Source organism: Chiloscyllium plagiosum, unplaced genomic scaffold (assembly GCF_037043375.1).
Source record: "Chiloscyllium plagiosum isolate Xiang-an unplaced genomic scaffold, Cpla_swu_hap1 HiC_scaffold_4, whole genome shotgun sequence".
In the NCBI taxonomy this organism is placed as follows: Eukaryota; Metazoa; Chordata; class Chondrichthyes; order Orectolobiformes; family Hemiscylliidae; genus Chiloscyllium; species Chiloscyllium plagiosum.
The window spans coordinates 32,963,873-32,991,844 of record NW_028270142.1 but is presented as its reverse complement, the minus strand read 5'-3'; the positions used below and the strand labels follow the sequence as shown (position 1 = coordinate 32,991,844).

Below are 27,972 nucleotides of genomic sequence, written 5' to 3'. Positions count from 1 at the left end.
AGAGAACTACCTGTACTATAAAGGAATACAGTTGTGACAAAGTCAGAGTCATTCAGTAGGGAAAGAGACCCTTTCGTCCAACTCATCCATGCTGACCCAGTTTCCAAAATAAACTTGTCGCATTTTCCTGTGTTTAGCCCATATTCCTCTAAACCATCCCTATTCACGTACTTATCTAAATGTTTTTTAAAAATATTGTACCATTAGCTGCATCGACCATTTCCCTGGAAGGTCATTCCACAAATGAACCACAGAGAGAAAAGTTCCCTTGAGGTGCCTTTTAAATCTTTCTCCTCTCAACTTAAAAATATGCCCCTCAGTTTGGGATTCCCCTACCCTCAGAAGAAGACCTTTGCTATTCATCTTATCTATTTCCCTCATAATTTTATAAACTTCTATAAAAGGTCACCCCTCAAACTCTTATGCTCGAGTGAATAAAATCCAACCTATCCAGCCCCTCCTTTTAACTCAAAACCTCCATGTATTCTTTTCTGAACCCTCTCCAATTTAGTAATATCCTTCCTATCGCTGGGCTACCTGTACACAGTACTCCAAAAGTGGCCTCACCAACATGCTGTACAACCTCAACGAAAGATCCCACTCCCACACTCAATGGTTTGAGCAATGAAAGCCAGCCTGTTAAACGCCTTCTGAATCACCCGGTCTACCTATGATGCAACTTTCAAGGAACTATGTACCCAAACATCTAAGTCTCTCTGTTTGACAGCATTACCCAAAGACCTACCATTAACAATATGTCTTGTCCCTTGTTTGTTTTACCAAATGCAATACCTCGCATTTATCCAAATTAAATTGGCAGGTATGACATGGTGCGCATAATGGAGACGTGACTGCAAGGGGATCAGGATTGGGAGATGAATATTCAAAGGTATACATTCTTTTCGAAAAGATAGGTAGGTGGGCAGAGTGGGTGGGGTTGCCCTATGAGCAAGAAACGAAATTAAATCAATAGTAAGAAACAAAGTCGGGTCAGATGGTGCAGAATCGGTATGGGTAAAATTGAGGAACCACAAAAAAAGTAAAAAAAAAACTACATAATTGGAGTCATGTATAGGCCTCCAAATTGTACTCAGGAGCTCGGGCATAAGATACATCAGGAGATAGAAATCATGCATAGGAAAGGCAAAGATAATGATCATGGGGATTTCAATATGCAGGTGGACTAGGAAGTTCAGGTTTGTAGTGGATTATAAGAAAAGGAACTTGTGGAATGTCTATGAGATGGCTTTTTTGAGCAGCTTATGATGGAGCCCACGAGGGAAAAGGCAATACTGGATTTAGTGTTGCGCAATAAGGCAGACTTGATAAGGGAGCTTAAGGTGAAGGAACTCTGAGAAAGCAGTGATTGTAACATGAACGAATTTACTCCTTAATTTGAGAGAAAGAGAAAAGATAGAATTAGAGGTAACAGTATTTCAGCTTAAAAAAGACAACTATAGTGGGATAATGGAGGAGCTGGTAGAAGTGACTGGGAGAGGAGCCTAGCAGGAAAAGACAGTGGAACAGCATTGGAAAGAATTTCTGGAGTAATTCAGAAGACACAGCAGAGATTCATAGAGAGGAAAAAGAAGCATGGTACAGGGAGGATGAGGCAACCATGGCTGACAAGGCAAGTCAGGGATAGCATAAAGGCAAAAGAGAAAGCATATAAAGTTGTGAAGGACAGTAGGAAACCAGGGAATTGGGAAGCTTACAAAGACAACCAGAGGACAACAGAAAAAGAAATGAGGAGGGAGAAGACTATTTGAGGGTTAGCTAGCCCGTAATATAAGGAAGATTGTAGGAGATTCTTTAGATATACAAAGGGCAAAAGAAAGGCAAAAGTGGACATTGGGCCACTGGAAAATTATGCAGGACAGATAGTAGTGGTGAACAAAGAAATGGCTGAGGAACTGAATAATTACTTCACATCAGTCTTCTCAATGGATGACATGAGTAATTTCCCAAAAATTCAGGAGTGAGGGGGCAGAGCAGAATATGATGGATTTCACCAAGGAGAAGGTGCTAGAAAAATTGAATGACCCGAGAGTGGATAAATCACCTGGACCAGATGGACAACACCCCAGAGTCTAAGGGAGTTAGCTGAAGAGATAGTGGAGGTGTTAGTAGTAATCTTTCAGGAATCACTAGTCAGGTAGCATCCCAAAGGACTGGAAAATCACGAACGTAACACCCTTTTTTAAGAAAGGGAGTAAGGCAGAAGACATAAAATTACACAGATCAATGAGCCTAACTTTGGTCGTGGGCAGATGCATGGAATCCATCATGGAGGATGAGATTTCAGAATACTTGGAAGTGTATGGTAAAATAGGGCAGAGTCAGCATGGTTTCATCAAGGGAAGGTCATGCCTGACAAATTTGCTAGAATTCTTTGAGAAAGTAACGAGCAGATTAAACCAAGGAGAGCCAATGGATGTTATTTACATGGAATTCAAGAAGGCCTTTGACAAGGCCTTAGATAAGGCTCCATGGTATTAGAAGAAAGGTGCTAGCATGGATAGAAGGCTGACTGACAGGCAAGAAGCAGAAAGTGAGGATAAAAAAAGCCCTTCTCAGGGTGATAGCTGGTGACAAGTGCTGTTCCACAAGGCTTGGTGTTGAGACAACTTTTCACTTTAATACATTAACAACCTAGATGAAGGAACTGAGGGCATTCTGGCTAAGTTTACAGATAATACAAAGATAGGTAGAGGGACAGATATCACTGAGGACATGGGGAGGTTGCAGTGGATTTGGACAGGTCAGGAGAGTGGGCAAAGTAGTGCCAGATGGGAGTACAACGTGGGAAAGTGTGAGGTAATGCACCTTGGTAGGGAGACATGGACTATTTTCTAAATGGGGAGAAAATTCAGAAGTCTGAAGTGCAGAGACACTTGGGGCTTCTAGTCCAGGATTCTCTCAAGGTAAACTTGCAGGTTGAGACATCAGTCAATCTGGCATTTATTTTGAGAGGACTTGAATATAGAAGCAGGAATGTACTTCTGAGGCTCTAAAAGGCTCTGGTTAGGCCACATTTAGAATATTGCGCATAGCTTTGAGCCCCATATCTCACGAAGGATGTACTGGCCCTGGAGCGTGTTCAGAGGAGGTTCATGAGAATAGCTCCAGAAATGAAAAGCTGAACAAGAGGACCATTTGAGGACTCTGGGTCCATACTTGGAGTTTATAAGAATTTGGGGGGGGGGGGTAAATCTAATTGAAACATACAGAATACTGAATGGCCTGGACAGAGTAGAGGTTGGGAAGATACTTCCAGTGGTAGGAGAGATTAGGATGTGAGGACTGCCTTAATTAATCTATGCAATTCACTGCCACAAAAGGCTGTGGAGGCCAGGTCATTGAGTACATGTAAGATGGAGATAGATTCTTGATTGTAAAGGGGATCAAGGGTTATGGGGAGAAAGTAGGAAAATGGGGTTGAGAAACTTATCAGCCAAGGTTGAATGGCAGAGCAGACTTGATGAGCTGAATGACTTAATTTCTGCCCCTGTGTCTTATGGTCTTAAACTCCATCTACCATTCCTCAGCCCACTGGCCCAACTGATCAAGATCGCTTTGCACTTTGAGATCATCTCTTTTACCGTCAACTACACCAATTTTGGGATCATCTGCAAACTTACTAACCATGCTTCCTAAATTCGGATCCAACTCGTTTATATAAAATGGTCAGAAGTCAAACACCACCAGGTTTCGTCCAACTGCACCTGACGAAGGGGCAATGCACTGAAAGCTTGGTGATTTCAAATAAACCTGCTGGACTATGTTAAAAATGACACCATGTTATTTTGTCCACCCCAGTCCAACACCAGCAGCTCCACATGAACAACAGTGGACCCAGGACCAATTCCTGCAGAACACCAGTGGTCACAGCCCTACACAGTCCAAAAACAACCCTTCATCACCACCCTCTATCACCTTCATCCCAATTTTGTATCCAAGTGGCAAGCTCTCCCTGAAGCCCACATGATCTAATTTTACAAGTCAGTCTACCATGCAGAACCTTTTCAAAGGTTTTACAATCGTCCATGTAGACAATGCCTACCATTCTGCCATCAGTTATTTTAGTTACATCCTCAAAAAATTCAATCAAGTTTGAGAGACATTATTTCCCATGCACAAAGCCATGCTAACTATCCTTAACCAGTCCTTGCCTCTCCAAATTCATTTAAATCCTCTCTCTTAGAATCCACAACTGATGTCATATTTACTGGTCTATAGTTCTGCCTTCTCCTTACATCCTTTCTTAAATAAAGGCACAACATTAGCCATCCTTCAGTCCTCCAGCACATACAGTCAGAATTTGCCTTCCTCCAATTAAGGACTTCAACTTTCATACACAGCCCCTATCCTTTTCCATAACTTAAAGTTAATAAAATTATGATCACTGGTCCCAAAGTGCTCCCCAACTAACACTTCAGCCACTTGCCTTGCCTTATTATCTAACAGAAGGTCAAGTTTTGTTCTTTCGCTACTAGATACATTTACATATTTGATAAAAGAAACATTTTTCTTGAACACATTTAACAAATTCTTCAACATCCAAGCCCTAACACTAAAATCCTCTATTACAGACCCATTATTCTTACATATATGAGATCTCTTTACAAATTTGCTCCTCAGTATCCTGCTGGGGGGGGGGGGCACACCTAAAGAATAATTCCATCAAGGCAATTATCCCCTTCTTGTTTCTGAGTCCCACACATGTAGCTTCGCTGGATGGCCCCTCAAATATCCTCTTTAAGTACAGCAGTAATGCTTTCCCTAATCGAAAATGTCACTCCCCTCTCGTCTCCCTTTCTATCCATCAGCCAGGTTTCTGCAATAGGCGGAAGTGGGTACTGCAGATGCTGGAGATTAGAGTCAAGATTAGAGTGGGGCTAGAAAAACACAGCAGGGTCAGGCAGCATCCAAGGAGCAGGAAAATTAACGTTTTGGGCAAAAGCCCTTCATCAGGAAGGCTATTATATGTTTCTGTATTAGCCATGTCTCAGTCCCATGTTCCCCTACATGCAAAGTTCATCTGCCTTACCTGTAAGGCCCCATGCAGTTTAGTTCTTCAGTATCACCTTGTTTTCGGACTTGCTTATCTGCCATTTCTAATTAATTTGCTCTCTAACTTTAGAACCATTCTAATCTGTCTTTCTATTCTCAAAACTACTTAAGATCCAATTCCTGCCACTAGCCTAGTTTAAAAGGCTCCCGAATAGAGCTAGCAAATCCCTTTGCTAGGATATTCGTCACGCTCCAGTTCAAGTGAAACCCATCCCTTTTGAACAGGTCTCTTCTGATCCAAAAGAGATCCCAATTATCTAAAAATCTGAATATCTGCCCACTGAACCATCTCCTCATCATCCATCCATCTGCCCTATCTTCTCATTCCTGCTCTCACTGGCATGTAGCAACAGGAGTAATCCAGAAATTATTACTTTCAAAAGGTTCTTCTTTTTAACCTCACACGTAATTCACTCACTGTGCAAAGCATCAACCCTTTCCCAAACTATGTCGTTCCTACCAAGATGTACAACTTCCATCTTCTCACTCTTGCCTTTGACAATATGCTGAAACTGCTTTGAGACATCCTTTGAATCTGACACCAGGGAGGCAACATACCAGCCTGAATTCTCACACATAGCTGCAAAATCTCCTTTTCATGTCCCTGACAGGACAGTTCCTTATTATAATTATTCTCCTAAACTTGACAAACTTAGCTTCATAAAAGACTCATTCTTGGTGCCCAAGATCTAGCTGCCACTTCGATTTTCCACAGAACAACCATCCTCCCCCAACAGTAGCCAAAACAGTATATCTGTTGGACAGGAATAGCCAAAGTGACTCCTGCACTACCTTCTTACTTCTCCTGACAGTCACCCATCTATCTGATTGAACCTGCAGTGTGACCATCTCTGTAAACCTAACCATCACAATCTATGCCTTCGATATGGTCCTCAGTGACTCCAACTGCCTCTCCAGCCAATCCAAATGATCTGATGAGGCAAATCCAAATACACCTCCTGCACAGTCTACAGCGACAGTCAACTGTTCTCTAATTTCCCCTATCTGACAGGAAGATCATATCATAATTGCCCCTTAAACTGTGATAACAGACTTGCCCAAGACGATCCAAACTTTTCTCAAAAACAGCGTTTGTAGATTGATTGTTGCTGACACACCATGCTGGGAGAACTTAAAGTCTATATTCCATAAGGTCTACAAGAAGCAGCTCTAAACACCTTTTCAGAAGAAAAGTCTACCCTTTCCTTACCCACGGATTTTAAATTCTTAAAATCGACCAGTTAGCTTAAAATCCTGGCAACCGAAAACAGCCTCCTCCATCTCTCAGTTCTCTGGCTCTGAGTAAAGATGTGTTGATCCCTCCAATTCCTAGATTCAGCCTTACAAAAATAAATGGATCCATGAACTTGTTACCCATTATTTAAACTGCTACTAACAAACCCTCGACAAACATGAAGAAAAGGTTAATCTTTCAAGTTCTGTGTACATCAAATGATAATCTCTTATAGTCATCGACACCTCGACAAAACATGTCGATAGACTTCTTCCAAACTCCATTTAAACCAACCTTCCCTTCATGTTTTATTTTGGAATACTCATTGATGGAATTGTATTTCACCATCCTGTAAAACTTCTCCTACATGTAAATAGTTGGATTCATTTGATTTCTTTTTGAGCAATAAAATTGTGTTTCGGGGTTAAACAAATCTGCAGCATTGTACACTTGTTTTTTTAGTGAAATACTACCTGACTAAAGTGAAACAAAGGCAAATATGATCTCTTCAGCTAGATTTCAGCATGGGATCAGACTTGTCCAATAATAACATCAGTTGGAAATTATACCACCACCCTGGCCTGGAAATATTTCACTATTCTTTCTGACTTCAATATGCCAAATCCTGGAACTTTCTATCCAATAGAATGTACACCTACACCACAGACTACAGTGAATCAAGTTGGTGGTAAGGCAATAACCCTGCCAGTGATGCCCACACTCCTTGAACAAATAAAGAGATGAAGGAACCACCAACTCCCATCAGGATATCAAGCTCTTCTTTGAAACATGCAGAGACCCAATGTAAATTAATTCCAAAAGGTATATTCACATCGGTGGCACAGTGGTTAGCACTACTGCCTCACAGCGCCAGAAACTCGGGTTCAATTCCCGCCTCAGGCGACTGACTGTGTGGAGTTTGCACATCCTCCCAGTGTCTGCTTGGGTTTCCTCCGAGTGCTCCGGTTTCCTCCCACAGTCCAAAAATGTGCAGGTTAGGTGAATTGGCCATGCTTAATTGCCCGTAGTGTTAGATGTAGAGGAATGGGTCTGGGTGGGTTGTGCTTCGGTGGGTTGGTGTGGACTTGTTGGGCCGAAGGACCGATTTCTACACTGCAAGTAATCTAATCCAATCTAATCTAATCATGTGTGTTTTCAGGCATCAAAGTACTACCTGGAAAGGCTGGTAATTGTACTGCCTTCAAGATTCCTAGAGAAGTCATGCATATTTTGATACAGCACATTTGAAATCCTTAACCTGAAAACTTAATCTGATTAGTTAAAGCATTTTTTAAAAGCGTTAAATACGTTTATGATAAATGTATTTAATGTTTCTATTTTACCTGCACTTGAGGGAAGGCAACCCTTTATATAATGAATTGAAGTATCAATTTTACAAAGATGCTAAGTTTCAGACATTGCACCGATTACAAAAACATTTTAACCTTACCTAAGCATCAAATGATGCAATTACATAATTGTTCTGCTAATTCTCACTATTGAAGTTTAGACCTAGATACTGAAAGACTTTAAGAAACAGGAAGAGTAGGCCATTCTGACTTTCAAACCTGCTCTGTCATTCAATAGGTTCATGACTGATCTAATATTTGTTGCATCCAATTTCCTGCAACTTCAGACTCCCCTAATGATCAAAAATCTATTTCAGCCCTAAATATACACAAAGAGTTCTTTGTGGCAAGGAGTTCCAAACACAGTCTACCCTCAAAAAAGAAATTCCTCCTCAGCTCAGTCTTAAATTGCCTCTTTATTCTGACACTATGCCCTCTGGTCCTAGACTCTCCCATGAGGGAAGACATCTCAGTATTTTTCCTGTCAGGCCCCTTAAAAATCCTGTATGTTTCAAGTATTACTGCCTTGAGGGGGAAGAAAGACTTGAAGAATATCAAGTAAATTTAAATCATCAGCATTTCACTTTGTCCAAGCAATGGATGTCACATGTTACAGAACACAGTTCAGAACACAACTTCACAAGATGCATAATTTAATCAAATTTAGAAATTCCATGCAATCTGACTGAAGCGATAATTCCCAAGTTATGTTCCAGATAGAAAAAATATTTTAAAAATTAAAACAAAAAGCTGCAACTTTTATTTTATATTTCACATTATTACTATCAACCCACATGAGCAAGGGCAACAGAATGAGGTACATATGTATTATTATTTAGGAACCTGACAATGTAATAAATAGCCAATAAATGATTCAGATGAAATCACAGTCTTACCTTAACAGAAGTTCTTTGGGTAACTTTTTATTTATTAGCGATTCATCATTGCTTGAGAAAACCTAAAAAAAAAGTGTTTAGTAAACTAACATTTAGTACTAAAAATGTCAAAATTATCCACATGAAATCTTAAACCTGAAAACTTAATTTATAAACTTAATGATATGAAAATACTTTTATCAAAGTATTTAACATTTCTACTTTATCTGTGCTAAAGGGGAAGCAACCCTTTGTGTAATGTGTGGGAATATCAATTTTGCAGAAGTACTTAGCACTGGTCACAAAACAAACTATCAGCATTCTTTTCAGGTGGAAAAATATCACACCATTAGACTATGATTAGGCCAAAACAGCAACTGAAATGATAAAGCAATAGGTTTACACAAAGCCAAAAACATTGCAAAATGAACACTGACAAAAAAAACCTTAAATGGTTGTTAAAAATTTATAATATTTAGATCCCAATTCTTAAACAATCCAATAAATGAGAAGAATTCTTGTTATGATATTTTCTCAGATGCATCAGAATCACTGAGTGCAGATGGGGGTTACTTGACTCAGATTCTGTATCGGTTCTTTCAAAGAGTAATCCGATTTATAATACACCCCTGCTCTCTCTTTCTGTACCTTTCTTTTTCGAATATTTATAGACTTTCTTTTCAAGGCTCCCAATAAATCTATACCAACACCCTGTCAGCCAGTGCATTCCAAATCCTAAACAAGTTTAAGAACAGATTTAAATGAAAGGACAGAAGGTTCATGGGAGATTTCAGGAAAATCCTTTTCACCCAGCCGGTGGTACAAATTTGAAACGCAGTGCCTGTAAAGAGTGGGAGAGGCAGAAATCCTCAAAATTTTAGTAGTATTTTGATGTGCACTTGTGATGCCAAGGCATACAAAAGCTGTAGGACAAGTGCTGGAAAGTGGGTTTAGAATTGTTAGGTTTTTCAATGGCACAGACACAATGGACTGAAGGATCTTTTTATGTATTATTGATCTCTAGGAGTAGCTTCATAGAGAAAAGTTTTTCATGATATCACGTCTGATTCTTTTAACAATCACTGAAGTCTGTATCCTATTGTTGTCAACCTTTTATAGTCATTAGAAAGAGTTTATCTTTACTTATTCTACTTGAGACTTTGATGAGTTAAAATATTTATACGAAATATCCTTAGTCTTCTCTGCTTCTAGCTTGCCCAGTATTATATCCACCTAACTGCAATGCCTCATTTCAGATACCATTCTCGCTAATCTGCCCCCTCTACAAAGCCTTCATACTGTTCCTAAAAACATTCCCACATGCGCATTTCATTCAAAAGCTCTGAAACTGCCTTAAAACACAAAACAAATTTAAATTACTGGAAACAGCTTGTATTATAAATTCATCAGTGGGCCTCCCCAAAGGACTTTACTCACTTCAAAACAGACAAGGTAGGAAGATGCTTATACTATATCCCAAAACATTGCGTAAAAAGAGACTAATAACTTGCTTAACTCTTGTATTATTAATACTTTACAATACAGACCACAACAACAAAATTTCATTAGCTTGGATATTTCAGACCATGGGTATGCCTAAAATCTCACGACGACTGTCACCCACACCTTTCTTCCCCCAAAACCATCACACTATTGCTACCGGTGGCTTTGGTCTATTTAAAATTCATATGAAATTCACATGAAATTTTAAACAAATATGCTTAGAATAAGACATCACATAAAGCAAATCATAATAGCACTGACCGCCGGTTCTATGAGCTGATAAACTTGAAAAAAATAGAACTTTCAAAAATATTGTATGAACTTTTTCAATTATTTGGACTCATGCAACTATTTGCATAAATAAAAGGTGGCTTAGTCTTCAAGAAAACAAATTCACAGCGCAGATATTGGAAATCTGAAATAAAAATTCCTAACTGCTGGAAACACTCAGCAGATCAGAGAATCTCTGGAAAAGGGGAAGTACACCATAAAATATTATTAATAGTATATCAATCATTGTTATTTTAAAACAAAGTTCTGGAATCACTCAAAGTAGTAAAGAAAAGAATACCTTTGTTTGCATCCCCCCCAAAAAATTAAGGTTACTTAATTGCAAAGGAACCCCTCTGGACAATAAAGGGATATGAATCAATGGAATACAGAGGCTGTTCAGGTTGCGCAGATTACATGAACTGAACAGAAGTCACTTGAAAATCACAGGCCACTCAATAAAGATCACAGCTGATAATCGTCGCCACATAACCATCAACTCCCTCATAGATCAAAAATTCTACACTGCCTTAAGTATCATGAATGAACAAGTCTCCACTGTTCCCTAGGGCAGAGAATTCACGTGATCCTCCGAGAAGCAAAATTGCTCATCTCCATCTGAAACACACTAGTTAGCGAGTTTTGAGAAGATTTGTAGCTCAGTGTAGCACAGACCTACATCCAGAAACACACTAGTTCTAGATTCCACAGTAAACATTCTTAGAGCATACACCCTTGTCAGGCCCACTCATTGAAATATAGATTCAATGACTTCACCTCTCATCTAAACTCCAATTAGCATATGCTCAAATTGATCAATCTTTCCTCATAAAAACAGCCCGAATGAGTCAAGAGTTGATCAAACTTTTCATCCGAAATTGAATGTGACATAACATAAGAATGAGCAGCAATAGGCAATTCAGCTCCGAGCCTGCACTTTCATTTGGTACAATCAACGCTGATCTCATCTTGGCCTCAAATCTACTTTTCTGCATGTTCTCCATACTCTTTCAACCCATTATTAAGTTTTTAAAATCTGTCTATCACCTTAAAATTTACTTAATGCCCCAGCATCCACTGCACTCTGGAGCAGTGAATTTCACAACCACCTCAGAAGTAACTTCCCCTCATCAGACACACCTCATCCTAAAACTACGACCTCTTGTTCGAGCTTGGCCAACAAGAAAACAAGGTCGCTACATCAACTTTGTCAATCCCCTTGAGCATCTTATATACCTCAATTAGATCTCATCTCTTTCTTCTCAACTCCACGCAGTGTAAACCTAAACTGCTCCAAAATCGCTCTTCATAAGACATATCCCTCATCTCTGGAAACAATCTGGTGAACTGCTTTCAGCACAACTTCACCCCTCAAGTAAGGAAATCAAAACTTTCTGCAATACTCAAGGTGGGATCTCACTAATGCCTGGCACAGCTACAGCAACACTTCAGTCTATCAGACAAATGATAGCCCCAACTCTAAGCAGAAAACTGGAATAGACTCACCACAGAAGCAAGAAAAGCACTGGAGAAACGCCAAAAAAGGGACAAGAACATAGAACATAGTGCTATTACCAGAGAAAGGAAGGAAGATGGTAATACTCAAAAGAAACCAGTACATGGAGAAAGCAAATGAACTACTCAGCGATACTGCTACTCACCAACAGCTGGGAATAGACCTAACCCCATAATTCAAGTAAAGGATTACTGTGACACTAAAGGAACTACACAGTGCGGGAAACATCAGCAAAACTGACCAACAAAAGATGAAATTCGACTGATCCAACACACCCCGATTCTATAGATTACCCAAGGTTCACAAAGCAGGAGTGCCCCCCCCCACCCACCCTCAAACCTATTGCCAAGGAGTTGCCAACAACACAAACACCTAATAGAATATTCCAACCACTCATCCCAAGAGTTCCTTATCATCAGAAACACAATAGAAGAGGATTAAATAATTATTTCATTTGATGTAACAGCACTCTTCATATCTATAGACATCGACCTAGCCAATGATACCTTTGCCACATTATTGGACCAAGCATTTACTAGTATACCAGATGACACCAAGCAACATCAACAAGAACAGCATACTAAAATTATTAGATCTATGCCTCACAACTCACTTTACATTCAATTGATAAGTATACAGACAAATCAACGACACACCAGTGGAGTCCCCGATATCAGGGCTGATAGCAGAAGAGTAATGCAATACTTAGAGACAGACCTCCCCACTATCCAACCCAAACTGTGGTTCCGGTATACAGATGACTCCTTTGTCATCGTTAGACATACACCATTAGAAGAAACCCACAACCACATCAATTACATCCTCCCTGGAATAAAGTTCACTAATGAAAAGGAAAAGTACAGCAGACTCCCATTCCTCTGTGTATTAGTAGAACACACATCTACTAGGGAACTCCAGACCAGTGTGTACAAGAAGAACACCCATACTGACCAGATATAGAATTATAACAACCACCCCAGCACATACAAATGGAGCTGCATTGGTACATTATTTAAATGGGCAAGGACACACTACAGCAACCCAGAACTTTATAAGCCAGATCACCTATTCAAACGAAATAGGTACCCAAAGAGGACTTTGGGTCCTCTGGTACTTATGGGACAAACTCAAAAGGAGAAAACATTACATGACCAGGTACGATAACAACCAAACGATACATCAAAGACACATCAGAGATAACTACATTACTCATACCCATGAGAATCTTAGTGGCCCACAAACCAGTTAACAACTTCCACCAGCTCCTTACAAAAAGGTTAAGAACCGACACCCCCATCCAACAGGACAAACGTTACCTACAAGATACTCTACAAAGACTGTGAAAAAGACTACACAGGACAAACAAGAAGAAAACTGACCATACGAGTGCACAAACATCAGCTGGCAGTGCCAGACATGACCAGCATTCTCTCATTTCCAACCACAAAGACAATGAAGGACACAACATTCATCTGTGACAATGTAACCATCCTAGCACAGGCAAAACAAGACACTCCAGAGAATTCCTTGAAGCCTGACACTTCAACCGGAACTCAAACAATAGATACATTGAACTGGATTCCATTTCCCAACTACTCACATATAGAACTGGAAGTATTCAAACAGAGACACATCAATACCAGGCAAGACAGAGCAGCAACACCTTATAAAAGGTGCACTGATGATGTTACCTAGCAAAGCAATGAAACATTTGCAAAAAACCACATCAACTCAGCAAGCGAACCCACAGCTTCACGCTTCCCAACTTTTATACTCTATTCCTTTAGCAATAAATGCCAAAATTCTATTTGTCTCCCTTATTACTTTTACCTGCAGGAGAAAGTGAGGACTGCAGATGCTGGAGATCAGAGCTGAAAATGTGTTGCTGAAAAAGTGCAGCAAGTCATGCAGCATCCCAGGAGCAGGAAAATCGACGTTTCGGGCATGAGCCCTTCTTCAGGAATGAGTAAAGTGTGCCAAGTGTACTTTTACCTGCATACTATTTTTGACGATTCATGCACAGAGAATGCCCAGATCTCTCTGCAACAAAGCCAACATTTGGGCCACCTGATCAAGGCTAGAAAACCTTCACTGGGAGGTGGGTTCAGTGGTCATGGTCAACATAGATAGTAACAGAACTACGAGGAGGTCCTTGAACAGAAAGTATAAGGACCGTTGCACTCCATTAAAAAGCAGAACCACAGAAGTCAATCTGTGGAAAGGAGGGAATCATGCATGAGACAAGAAAGAGGACCCAGCAGACAGGACAGTCAGCATCCACCATGGCAAATAGGGACAGGGTACTTACAATTAGAGAGATGCATACAGAGCTCAAACATTAGTGTGGGCACCAGAACTGGAGAAAAGTGGGCTGAACCACTGGGATGGTGTACATCTGATCTGTGTTGAGGAAGAGTACTCTTGAGAACTGCATAACAAATAGAGGGAGTTCTAAACTACATTTTGGGAGTGAGGGATCAAATATGGAAAATGTGGCACATCAAAGAATAGGAATAAGGTCAGAAAGAAAACAGTAATACGGGAAATGAAGTTCAGAGATTTGCAAGAAGGAACATAGAGAAAAATAAATCTAGGTATTCACCAACAATCAAGATGAGATATTAGAAAGATAAAACTAAAAAGGCTCTGTGTTTGAATGTTTGCAAACAGAGTGGTGAAGAAAGGCTTTTGGCACACTGGCCTTCATTGAGTATAGAAGTTGGGAAGTTATGTTGCAGTTATACAGAATGTTGGTGGCCACAATTTGAGTACTGTGTTCAGTTTTGGTCACCTTGCGATAGGAATGATGTTATTAAACTAGAAACAGTGCAGAAGGAATTTACAAGGATATTGCCTCGACTCAAGGGACTGAGTTACAGGGAGAGGTTGGACAAGCTAGGACTTTTTTCTTTACAGTGTAGAAGACCTGGGGAGGGGGCGGAATCTTATAGTAGTGTACAAGATCATAAGAGGCATGGATATGATGAATGCTCAGTCTTTTTCCCAGGATTGGGGAATTGAGGACTGGAGGGCATCTGTTTAAAGGTAAGAGGAGAAAGAATAAATGGAAATCTGAGGGACAACTTTTTGAGTTTACACAGAGGGTAGTACACAAAAGCAATGACTGCCCAACAGAAGCAGTTGAGGTAGATACATTAACAACATTTCAAAGACATTTGGACAAATACATGGATAAGAGGGTATGCAGTGGCTCAGTGGTTAGCACTGCTGCCTCAAAGCGCCAGAGACCCGGGTTCGATTACGACCTCCGACGACAGTCTGTGTGGTGTTTGCACATTCTCCCAGCGTCTGTATGGGTTTCCTCAGAGAGTTCCAGTTTCCTCCCACAATTCAAAGATGTGCAGGTTAGGTGAATTGGCCAAGCTAAATTACCCATCATGTTAAGTGCACTTGTAAGGAATAAATATAGATAATAGGGTAGGGGAATGGGTCTCTGTGGGTGACTTTTCGGAGGGTTGGTATGGACTTGATGGGCCGAAGGACCTGTTTTCACACCGTAGGGATTCTATAAGAAGGATCTGGGCGAAGTGCAGGAAAATGGGGTTAGCATGGATGGACATTTTGGTCAGCATGGACCAGCTGGGGCCGAAGGGTCTGTCTCCATGCTGTCGGAATCTATGACTCCACAAAAAAAAATGAAATTAATAGTATTTTTTCAACATGCGTCATCGGATAATCATCACAGAGACATGACTACAGTATAAAAGGAATTAGGTCCTGAAAATTGAGGGGTATATGCTATTTAAGATTAGCAATCTAGGCAAGGGAGGAGGAGTAGCACTATTAATGAAGGAAGGCCGTTTGTGCAATAGTTAATGATGACCTTGGGCAAGACTTTAATGCATAGAATTGGTCTGGGTGAAGATGAAAGTTGGTAGGAGAAATAAGTTATTAGTTGGAACTGCCTACAGCTCCCCTTGCAGTAAACACAAGTTCGGGACAATTTAGAAATATGAGCTAGTTGTTGCAGACTCTCTTTCAATCATGGATGACTTTAATCTGGATATCTACATACAAATTGGAAAAAAAAAAATCAAATAGGTAGTAGTAGCCATGATGAGCAGTTCATAGAATGCTTGAGATTGGTTCTCAGCAGCATTTTTAGAACCAGAACAGATTATATTGAATTTAGTGTTGTGTAATGAGAATAGGATTAATGAATGATCTCTGAGTAAAAGGCATCTTTAAAAGGGAGCAACATCCATAATACAATTGACACATATATCCAGTTTGAAAAGAAGAAAAGTTGAGTCGAAGACAAGAATATTAAACCTAAATAAGAGCAACTACGTGATCACAGAAGATGAGCTGGGTAAAGTAAACTCGCATAGTAGGCGAGAGGATAGATCAATAGAAACACAGTGGCAGACATTTAAGAGAATATTTCAGAATTCTCAGAAGTATACTGCTAATATAAATGTTCTACAGGGACAATCCACCATTCACGCTGAACTAAAGAAATTAGGGAAGGCATCGAAGCTAAGGATAAAGAATATAACTGCACAAAGCTGAATGGCAGGCCAGATTAACAGGCAAAATATTTTAAAAACTGCAGATAATGACAAAGGTTAATCAAGAGAAAGAAATTTGAGAATGAGAGGAAGCTAGCTAGGAATGTAAAAACAGACAGCGAAAGGTATACAAAATGGAAACAAAGCAAAGCAATATTGGTCCTCTGGAGAGTGAGAATGGGGAATTTATAGTAGATAAGGAAGTTGCAGATGAAACGAACAAATTTTATTTTTGACTTCATCATACAGGTGCCAAAAAAATACCGGAAATAACTGGAAATCAGGAGAATGAAGAACTTTGTAATGTTATGATGAGGAAAAGTGTACCAAATAAACTGATTCTGGGCTGACATATCGCTGGGTCCAAATGGATTTCAGCTTAGGAGCCTAAAACAGGTTGTTAATGAGGTGGAAAATGCATTGCTGTTAATTTTTCAGCACTCAAGATTCAGGAAAGGTTCCACTGAACTGGAAAGTAGCAAACATGGCCCCTCTATTCAAAAAGGGATTCTGGAAGGAAAGAGGAAATGAGGATGTGACTCCCTTGGATGTAGAAGATCCTGAACAGTGTTGACAAAGTGAATGTGGAAAGGATTTCCCCTCTTGTAAGTCAGTCCAGAATGAGAAGGCATTGTTTTAAAATTAAAGGTAGGCCTTTCAGAACAGTCTTTTGAGAGTTGTCTAATTTTGAAACTCTTCAGAAGGCAGCGGTGATGGGGTCTCAATGAACATTTTAAGAAACATGTATAGATTCTTTGAGGCAAGGGATTCAAAAGTTTTTGGATATAGATGTGACTGAGGAATTCAAAATGGAAAACAGATTGACTATGATCATACTGAATGATAGGTAAAAACAATGACTGCAGATGCTGGAAACCAGATTCTGGATTAGTGGTGCTGGAAGAGCACAGCAGTTCAGACAGCATCCAAGGAGCAGTGCTTCTCGGATGCTGCCTGAACTGCTGTGCTCTTCCAGCACCACTAATCCAGATACTGAGTGATAGAGCAGGCTCAAGTGGCAGAATGGTCTATTTCATTCCTGTTTCACACACTCGTACAAAGGAATACGGTTGCTGCTGTTGGTCATTAACCATCTTAGCCAAAACACATTGCTGCAGGAGATGTACAAGGTAAAGTCTCAAGTCCAGTCATCTCTTCAACTGCAATAACCTTTTTTCCATCACAAATTCAGAAGCAGCATATTCACTGATGATTCTAGGGCTCATAGTAGTCTCATCCGAAGCAGGCCATGTCCACATATATTAAGACATGCAAAATTCAGGCTTGTTCTGATAAATGCCAAAAAACACGACCATCTCCAATTAGAAAATCTCACCGTCCTGTACAAGTGGCTAGAGAATTTCATGGCATTTTCATTTCTGAATCTTTACTATCAGTAACCTGGGGCATACCATCTACAAACATTTAGCACTACGATGAAACACTCTACAGTTCCTTGGATATGTTTCTGGGTAACCCAAGATGGAGGACAGGAAAAATTTCTGGCTGCAACAGCTGCTCCTTTTTTGAGGTATTTCAGGTGTTGGAGGCGATTTACAGGGGGGAGGGGGTAGGGAGGACGGACGGACGGACGGACAGGGGGGAGGGAGGACGGACGGACGGACAGGGGGGGGGAGGGAGGGAGGACGGACGGACGGACGGACGGGGGGGAGGGAGGGAGGACGGAGGGGAGGGAGGGAGGACGGACGGACGGGAGGGAGGGACGGACGGACGGGGGGGGGGGGGGGGGGAGGGAGGGAGGACGGACGGACGGGGGGGGGGGGGGGGGGAGGGAGGACGGACGGACGGACGGACGGGGGGGGGGGGGGGGAGGGAGGACGGACGGACGGGGGGGGAGGGAGGGAGGGAGGGCGGGGGGGGGGGAGGGAGGGAGGGAGGACGGACGGACGGACGGGGGGGGGGGGGGGGAGGGAGGGAGGACGGACGGGGGGGGGGGGGGGGGGGGGAGGACGGACGGGGGGGGGAGGGAGGGAGGACGGACGGACAGGGGGGGGGGGGGAGGGAGGGAGGACGGACGGACGGACGGACGGGGGGGGGGGGGGGGGGGGGAGGAGGGAGGGAGGACGGACGGACGGGGGGGGGGGGGGGGGGAGGAGGAAAGGAGGACGGACGGACGGGGGGGGGGGGGGAGGGAGGGAGGGAGGACGGACGGACTGGGGGGGAGGGAGGGAGGGAGGACGGACGGACTGGGGGTGAGGGAGGGAGGGAGGGAGGGAGGACGGACGGACGGGGGGGGGGGGGGAGGGAGGGAGGACGGACGGACAGGGGGGGGGAGGGAGGGAGGACGGACAGGGGGGGGGGGAGGGAGGACGGACGGACAGGGGGGGGAGGGAGGACGGACGGACGGGGGGGGAGGGAGGACGGACGGACAGGGGGGGGAGGGAGGACGGACGGACAGGGGGGGGGGAGGGAGGACGGACGGACAGGGGGGGGGGGAGGGAGGACGGACGGACAGGGGGGGGGGGGAGGGAGGACGGACGGACGGGGGGGGGGGGGGAGGGAGGACGGACGGACTGGGGGGAGGGAGGACGGATGGACTGGGGGGGAGGGAGGGAGGGAGGACGGACGGACAGGGGGGAGGGAGGACGGACGGACTGGGGGGGAGGGAGGACGGACGGACAGGGGGGGAGGGAGGACGGACGGACAGGGGGGGGAGGGAGGACAGACGGACAGGGGGGGGGGGAGGGAGGACGGACGGACAGGGGGGGGAGGGAGGACAGACGGACAGGGGGGGGGGAGGGAGGACGGACGGACAGGGGGGGGGGAGGGAGGACGGACGGACAGGGGGGGAGGGGGGGGAGGGAGGGAGGACGGACGGACGGGGGGGGGGGGGGGGAGGGAGGGAGGACGGACGGACAGGGGGGGGGGGGGGAGGAGGGAGGGAGGGAGGGAGGACGGACGGACAGGGGGGGGGGGGGGGGGGGGAGGGAGGGAGGACGGACGGACGGGGGGGGGGGGGGGAGGAAGGGAGGACGGACGGACGGGGGGGGGGAGGGAGGGAGGGAGGACGGACGGACGGGGGGGGGGAGGGAGGGAGGGAGGACGGACGGACTGGGGGTGAGGGAGGGAGGGAGGGAGGACGGACGGACGGACGGACGGGGGGGAGGGAGGGAGGACGGACAGGGGGGGAGGGAGGACAGACGGACAGGGGGGGAGGGAGGGAGGACGGACAGGGGGGGGAGGGAGGGAGGACGGACAGGGGGGGGAGGGAGGGAGGACGGACAGGGGGGGGAGGGAGGACAGACGGACAGGGGGGGGGAGGGAGGACGGACGGACAGGGGGGGAGGGGGGGGAGGGAGGGAGGACGGACGGACGGACGGACGAACGGACAGGGGGGGAGGGAGGGAGGACGGACGGACGGACAGGGGGGGGAGGGAGGGAGGACGGACGGACGGACAGGGGGGGGAGGGAGGGAGGACGGACGGACGGACAGGGGGGGAGGGAGGGAGGACGGACGGACGGACAGGGGGGGAGGGAGGGAGGACGGACGGACGGACGGACAGGGGGGGGAGGGAGGGAGGACGGATGGACGGACGGACGGACAGGGGGGGGAGGGAGGGAGGACGGACGGACGGGGGGGGGGGGGGGGAGGGAGGGAGGGAGGACGGACGGACGGACGGGGGGGGGGAAGGGAGGGAGGACGGACGGACAGGGGGGGGAGGGAGGGAGGACGGACGGACGGACGGGGGGGGGGGGAGGGAGGGAGGACGGATGGACAGGTGGGGAGGGAGGGAGGGAGGGAGGGAGGACGGACGGACAGGGGGGAGAAGGGAGGACGGACGGGGGGGGGGGGGGGGAGGGAGGGAGGACGGACGGACGGGGGGGGGGGGGGGAGGGAGGGAGGACGGACGGACGGACGGGGGGGGGGGGGAGGGAGGGAGGACGGGGGGGGGGGGGGGGGGGGAGGGAGGACGGACGGACAGGGGGGGGAGGGAGGACGGACGGACAGGGGGGGGGAGGGAGGACGGACGGACGGACGGACGGACAGGGGGGGGAGGGAGGGAGGACGGATGGACGGACGGACGGACAGGGGGGGGAGGGAGGGAGGACGGACGGACGGGGGGGGGGGGGGGAGGGAGGGAGGGAGGACGGACGGACGGACGGACGGGGGGGGGGGGGGGAGGGAGGGAGGACGGACGGACGGACGGACGGACGGACAGGGGGGGGAGGGAGGGAGGACGGACGGACGGACGGACGGGGGGGGGGAGGGAGGGAGGACGGATGGACAGGTGGGGAGGGAGGGAGGGAGGGAGGGAGGACGGACGGACAGGGGGGAGAAGGGGAGGACGGACGGGGGGGGGGGGGGGGGGGGGGGAGGGACGGAGGACGGACGGACGGACGGGGGGGGGGGGGGGGGGAGGGAGGACGGACGGACAGGGGGGGGAGGGAGGACGGACGGACAGGGGGGGGAGGGAGGACGGACGGACAGGGGGGGGGAGGGAGGACGGACGGACAGGGGGGGGGAGGGAGGACGGACGGACAGGGGGGGGGAGGGAGGACGGACGGACAGGGGGGGGGAGGGAGGACGGACGGACAGGGGGGGGGAGGGAGGACGGACGGACAGGGGGGATGGAGGACGGACGGACTGGGGGGGGAGGGAGGGGAGGGAGGACGGACGGACAGGGGGGAGGGAGGACGGACGGACTGGGGGGGGAGGGAGGACGGACGGACAGGGGGGGAGGGAGGACAGACGGACAGGGGGGGAGGGAGGACAGACGGACAGGGGGGGGAGGGAGGACAGACGGACAGGGGGGGGGGGGGAGGGAGGACGGACGGACGGACAGTGGGGGAGGGGGGGAGGGAGGGAGGACGGACGGACGGACGGACGGACGGACGGACGGACGGACAGGGGGGGAGGGAGGACGGACGGACGGACAGGGGGGGAGGGAGGGAGGACGGACGGACGGACAGGGGGGGGAGGGAGGGAGGACGGACGGACGGACAGGGGGGGGAGGGGAGGGAGGACGGACGGACGGACAGGGGGGGAGGAGGGAGGGACGGACGGACGGACGGACAGGGGGGGGAGGGAGGGAGGACGGACGGACGGACGGGGGGGGGAGGGAGGGAGGACGGACGGACGGACGGACAGGGGGGGGGGAGGGAGGGAGGACGGACGGACGGACGGACAGGGGGGGGGAGGGAGGGAGGACGGACGGACGGACGGACGGGGGGAGGGAGGAGGAGGGGAGGGAGGAGGACGGACGGACGGAGGAGAGGGGAGGGAGGACGGACGGAGGGAGGACGGACGGACGGGGGGGAGGGGGGGGGGGAGGGAGGGGAGGACGGACGGACAGGGGGGGGGGGGGGGGGGGGAGGGAGGGAGGACGGACGGACAGGGGGGGGGGGGGGGGGGGAGGGAGGGAGGACGGACGGACAGGGGGGGGGGGAGGGAGGGAGGACGGACGGACAGGGGGGGGAGGGAGGACGGACGGACAGGGGGGGAGGGGAGGGGGGAGGGAGGACGGACGGACAGGGGGGGGGGGAGAGAGGGGGAGGGAGGGAGGGACGGACGGGGGGGGGGGGGGGGGGGGGGGGGAGGGAGGGAGGACGGACGGACAGGGGGGGGGGGGGGGGGGGGAGGGAGGACGGACGGACAGGGGGGGGAGGGAGGGAGGACGGACAGGGGGGGAGGGAGGACGGACGGGACAGGGGGGAGGGAGGGAGGGAGGACGGACGGACGGACAGGGGGGAGGGAGGGAGGACGGACGGACAGGGGGGGGGGGGGGAGGGAGGACAGACGGACAGGGGGGGGGGGGAGGGAGGACAGACGGACGGAAGGGGGGGGGGGAGGGGGGAGGGGAGGACAGACGGACAGGGGGGGGAGGGAGGACAGACGGACAGGGGGGGGGGGGGGGGACAGACGGACAGGGGGGGAGGGAGGACAGACGGACAGGGGGGGAGGGAGGACGGACGGACAGGGGGGAGGGAGGGAGGGAGGACGGACGGACGGACAGGGGGGAGGGAGGGAGGGAGGACGGACGGACAGGGGGGGGAGGGAGGGAGGACGGACGGACAGGGGGGGGGGGGAGAGGGAGGACAGACGGACAGGGGGGGGGGGGGGGAGGGAGGACAGACGGACGGGGGGGGGGGGGGGGGGGAGGGAGGACAGACGGACAGGGGGGGGGGGGGGGGGGGTAGGGAGGACGGACGGACAGGGGGGAGGGAGGGAGGACGGACGGACGGACAGGGGGGAGGGAGGACGGACGGACGGACAGGGGGGAGGGAGGGAGGACAGACGGACAGGGGGGGGGGGGGGGGGGGGGGGAGGGAGGACAGACGGACAGGGCGGGGGGGGGGGGGGGGGGGGGGGGGAGAGGGAGGACAGACGGACAGGGCGGGGGGGGGGGGGGGGGGGAAGGACAGACGGACAGGGGGGGAGGGAGGACAGACGGACAGGGGGGGGAGGGAGGACAGACGGACAGGGGGGGGGGGGGGGACAGACGGACAGGGGGGGAGGGAGGACAGACGGACAGGGGGGGGAGGGAGGACAGACGGGACAGGGGGGGGGAGGGAGGACAGACGGACAGGGGGGGGAGGGAGGACAGACGAACAGGGGGGGAGGGAGGACAGACGGACAGGGGGGGAGGGGAGGACAGACGGACAGGGGGGGAGGGAGGACAGACGGACGGGGGGGGGAGGGAGGACAGACGGACGGGGGGGGAGGGAGGACAGACGGACGGGGGGGGGGAGGGAGGACAGACGGACGGGGGGGGGAGGGAGGACAGACGGACGGGGGGGGAGGGAGGGAGGACGGACTGGGGGGGAGGGGAGGGAGGGAGGACGGACGGACTGGGGGGGAGGGAGGGAGGGAGGACGGACGGACTGGGGGGGAGGGAGGGAGGGAGGACGGACGGACTGGGGGGGAGGGAGGGAGGGAGGACGGACGGACTGGGGGGGAGGGAGGGAGGGAGGACGGACGGACTGGGGGGGAGGGAGGGAGGGAGGACGGACGGACGGACGGGGGGGAGGGAGGGAGGACGGACGGACAGGGGGGGGGAGGGAGGACGGACGGACTGGGGGAGGGAGGACGGACGGACTGGGGGGAGGGAGGACGGACGGACTGGGGGGAGGGAGGACGGACGGACTGGGGGGAGGGAGGACGGACGGACTGGGGGGAGGGAGGACGGACGGACTGGGGGGGAGGGAGGGAGGGAGGACGGACGGGACAGGGGGAGGGAGGACGGACGGACTGGGGGGGAGGGAGGACGGACGGACAGGGGGGGGAGGGAGGACAGACGGACAGGGGGGGGAGGGAGGACAGACGGACAGGGGGGGAGGGGGGGGGGAGGGGGGGGGAGGGAGGGAGGGACGGACAGGGGGGGGAGGGGGGGGGGAGGGGGGGGAGGGAGGGAGGACGGACAGGGGGGGAGGGGGGGGAGGGAGGGAGGACGGACGGACGGACACAGGGGGGGAGGGAGGGAGGACGGACGGACGGACAGGGGGGGAGGGAGGGAGGACGGACGGACTGGGGGGGAGGGAGGGAGGGGAGGGAGGACGGACGGACAGGGGGGGAGGGAGGACGGACGGACAGGGGGGGAGGGGGGGGGGAGGGGGGGGAGGGAGGGAGGACGGACAGGGGGGGGAGGGGGGGGGAGGGGGGGGAGGGAGGGAGGACGGACAGGGGGGGGAGGGGGGGGGAGGGAGGGAGGACGGACGGACGGACACAGGGGGGGAGGGAGGGAGGACGGACGGACGGACAGGGGGGGAGGGAGGGAGGACGGACGGACTGGGGGGAGGGAGGGAGGGAGGGAGGACGGACGGACAGGGGGGAGGGAGGACGGACGGACAGGGGGGGAGGGAGGACAGACGGACAGGGGGGGGGGGGAGGGAGGACAGACGGACAGGGGGGGGGAGGGAGGACAGACGGACAGGGGGGGGAGGGAGGACGGACGGACAGGGGGGGGAGGGAGGACAGACGGACAGGGGGGGGAGGGAGGACAGACGGACGGGGGGGAGGGGGGGGAGGGGGGGGAGGGGGGGAGGGAGGGGGGACGGACCGGAACGGACGGACAGGGGGGGAGGGAGGGAGGACGGACGGACGGACAGGGGGGGAGGGAGGGAGGACGGACGGACGGACAGGGGGGGGAGGGAGGGAGGACGGAGGACGACGGACGGGGGGGGAGGGAGGGAGGACGGACGGACGGGACAGGGGGGGGGGGGGGGGAGGGAGGGAGGACGGATGGACGGACGGACGGACGGGGGGGGGAAGGGAGGGAGGACGGACGGACGGGGACGGACGGACGGACGGACAGGGGGGGGGGGGAGGGAGGGAGGACGGACGGACGGACGGACGGACGGGGGGGGGGGGGGGGGGGGGGGGGGAGGGAGGGAGGACGGACGGACAGGTGGGGAGGGAGGGAGGACGGACGGACGGACAGGGGGGGGAGGGAGGGAGGACGGACGGACGGACAGGGGGGGAGGGAGGGGGGACGGACGGACGGACAGGGGGGGAGGGAGGGGGGACGGACGGACGGACGGACGGACAGGGGGGGAGGGGGGGAGGGGGGGGGAGGGAGGGAGGACGGACGGACAGGGGGGGAGGGAGGGAGGACGGACGGACGGACGGACGGACGGACAGGGGGGGAGGGAGGGAGGACGGACGGACGGACGGACGGACGGACAGGGGGGGAGGGAGGGAGGACGGACGGGGGGGGAGGGAGGGAGGACGGACGGACGGACGGACAGGGGGGAGGGAGGGAGGACGGACAGGGGGGGAGGGAGGGAGGACTGACGGGGGGGGGGGGGGAGGGAGGGAGGACGGACGGACAGACAGGGGGGGGGGGGAGGGAGGGAGGACGGACGGACGGACAGGGGGGGGGGGGGGGGGGGGGGGAGGGGGGGGAGGGAGGGAGGACGGACGGACAGGGAGGGAGGACGGACGGACGGACGGGGGGGGAGGGAGGGACGGGGGGGGAGGGAGGGAGGGCGGACAGGGGGGGGAGGGAGGACGGACGGACGGGACGGACGGACGGACAGGGGGGGGGGGAGGGAGGGAGGACGGACAGGGGGGGAGGGAGGGAGGACTGACGGACGGACGGACGGGGGGGGGGGGAGGGAGGAGGACGGACGGACAGGGAGGGAGGACGGACGGACGGACAGGGAGGGAGGGAGGACGGACGGACAGGGAGGGAGGGGAGGACGGACGGACAGGGAGGGAGGGGAGGACGGACGGACAGGGGGAGGGGAGGAGACAGACGGACGGACAGGGGGGGGGAGGAGACAGACGGACGGACAGGGGGGGGAGGAGACAGACGGACGGACAGGGGGGGAGGAGACAGACGGACGGACAGGGGGGGGAGGAGACAGACGGACGGACAGGGGGGGGAGGAGACAGACGGACGGACAGGGGGGGAGGAGAGACAGACGGACGGACAGGGGGGAGGAGACAGACAGACGGACGGACAGGGGGGAGGAGACAGACAGACGGACGGACAGGGGGAGGAGACAGACAGACGGACGGACAGGGGGGAGGAGACAGACAGACGGACGGACAGGGGGGAGGAGACAGACAGACGGACGGACAGGGGGGAGGAGACAGACAGACGGACGGACAGGGGGGAGGAGACAGACAGACGGACGGACAGGGGGGAGGAGACAGACAGACGGACGGACAGGGGGGAGGAGACAGACAGACGGACGGACAGGGGGGAGGAGACAGACAGACGACGGACAGGGGGGAGGAGACAGACAGACGGACGGACAGGAGGGGAGGAGACAGACAGACGGACGGACAGGGGGGAGGAGACAGACAGACGGACGGACAGGGGGGAGGAGACAGACAGACAGACGGACAGGGGGGAGGAGACAGACAGACAGACGGACAGGGGGGAGGAGACAGACAGACAGACGGACAGGGGGGAGGAGACAGACAGACAGACGGACAGGGGGAGGAGACAGACAGACAGACGGACAGGGGGGAGGAGACAGACAGACGGACAGGGGGGAGGAGACAGACAGACGGACAGGGGGGAGGAGACAGACAGACAGACGGACAGGGGGGAGGAGACAGACAGACAGACGGACAGGGGGGAGGAGACAGACAGACAGACGGACAGGGGGGAGGAGACAGACAGACAGACGGACAGGGGGGAGGAGACAGACAGACAGACGGACAGGGGGGAGGAGACAGACAGACAGACGGACAGGGGGGAGGAGACAGACAGACAGACGGACAGGGGGGAGGAGACAGACAGACAGACGGACAGGGGGGAGGAGACAGACAGACAGACGGACAGGGGGGAGGAGACAGACAGACAGACGGACAGGGGGGAGGAGACAGACAGACAGACGGACAGGGGGGAGGAGACAGACAGACAGACGGACAGGGGGGAGACAGACAGACAGACAGACGGACAGGGGGGAGACAGACAGACGGACAGGGGGGAGACGACAGACGGACAGGGGGGAGGCGACAGACGGACAGGGGGGAGGAGACAGACGGACAGGGGGGAGGAGACAGACGGACAGGGGGGAGGAGACAGACGGACAGGGGGGAGGAGACAGACGGACAGGGGGGAGGAGACAGACGGACAGGGGGGAGGAGACAGACAGACGGACAGGGGGGAGGAGACAGACAGACGGACAGGGGGGAGGAGACAGACAGACGGACAGGGGGGAGGAGACAGACAGACGGACAGGGGGGAGGAGACAGACAGACGGACAGGGGGGAGGAGACAGACAGACGGACAGGGGGGAGGAGACAGACAGACGGACAGGGGGGAGGAGACAGACAGACGGACAGGGGGGAGGAGACAGACAGACGGACAGGGGGGAGGAGACAGACAGACGGACAGGGGGGAGGAGACAGACAGACGGACAGGGGGGAGGAGACAGACAGACGGACAGGGGGGAGGAGACAGACAGACGGACAGGGGGGAGGAGACAGACAGACGGACAGGGGGGAGACGACAGACAGACGGACAGGGGGGAGACGACAGACAGACGGACAGGGGGGAGGAGACAGACAGACGGACAGGGGGGAGGAGACAGACAGACGGACAGGGGGGAGGAGACAGACAGACGGACAGGGGGGAGGAGACAGACAGACGGACAGGGGGGAGGAGACAGACAGACGGACAGGGGGAGGAGACAGACAGACGGACAGGGGGGAGGAGACAGACAGACGGACAGGGGGGAGGAGACAGACAGACGGACAGGGGGGAGGAGACAGACAGACGGACAGGGGGGAGGAGACAGACAGACGGACAGGGGGGAGGAGACAGACAGACGGACAGGGGGGAGGAGACAGACAGACGGACAGGGGGGAGGAGACAGACAGACGGACAGGGGGGAGGAGACAGACAGACGGACAGGGGGGAGGAGACAGACAGACGGACAGGGGGGAGGAGACAGACAGACGGACAGGGGGAGGAGACAGACAGACGGACAGGGGGGAGGAGACAGACAGACGGACAGGGGGGAGGAGACAGACAGACGGACAGGGGGAGGAGACAGACAGACGGACAGGGGGGAGGAGACAGACAGACGGACAGGGGGGAGGAGACAGACAGACGGACAGGGGGGAGGAGACAGACAGACGGACAGGGGGGAGGAGACAGACAGACGGACAGGGGGGAGGAGACAGACGACGGACAGGGGG

The 27,972-nt window shown here is 52.6% G+C and overlaps 1 protein-coding gene across 3 annotated transcripts in view; it reads right to left on the bottom strand.

Moving 5' to 3' along the window:
- fbxl2 (F-box and leucine-rich repeat protein 2) overlaps window positions 1-27,972 on the bottom strand; it is a 184,473-nt gene that overhangs the window by 125,850 nt on the left and 30,651 nt on the right. For all 3 annotated transcript variants that reach the window (XM_087986131.1, XM_043688900.2, XM_087986132.1), the window contains exon 2: window positions 8,553-8,614. In XM_087986131.1, the coding sequence (XP_087842257.1) occupies window positions 8,553-8,614 (62 nt within the window). The remainder of the gene's footprint in view (window positions 1-8,552; window positions 8,615-27,972) is intronic.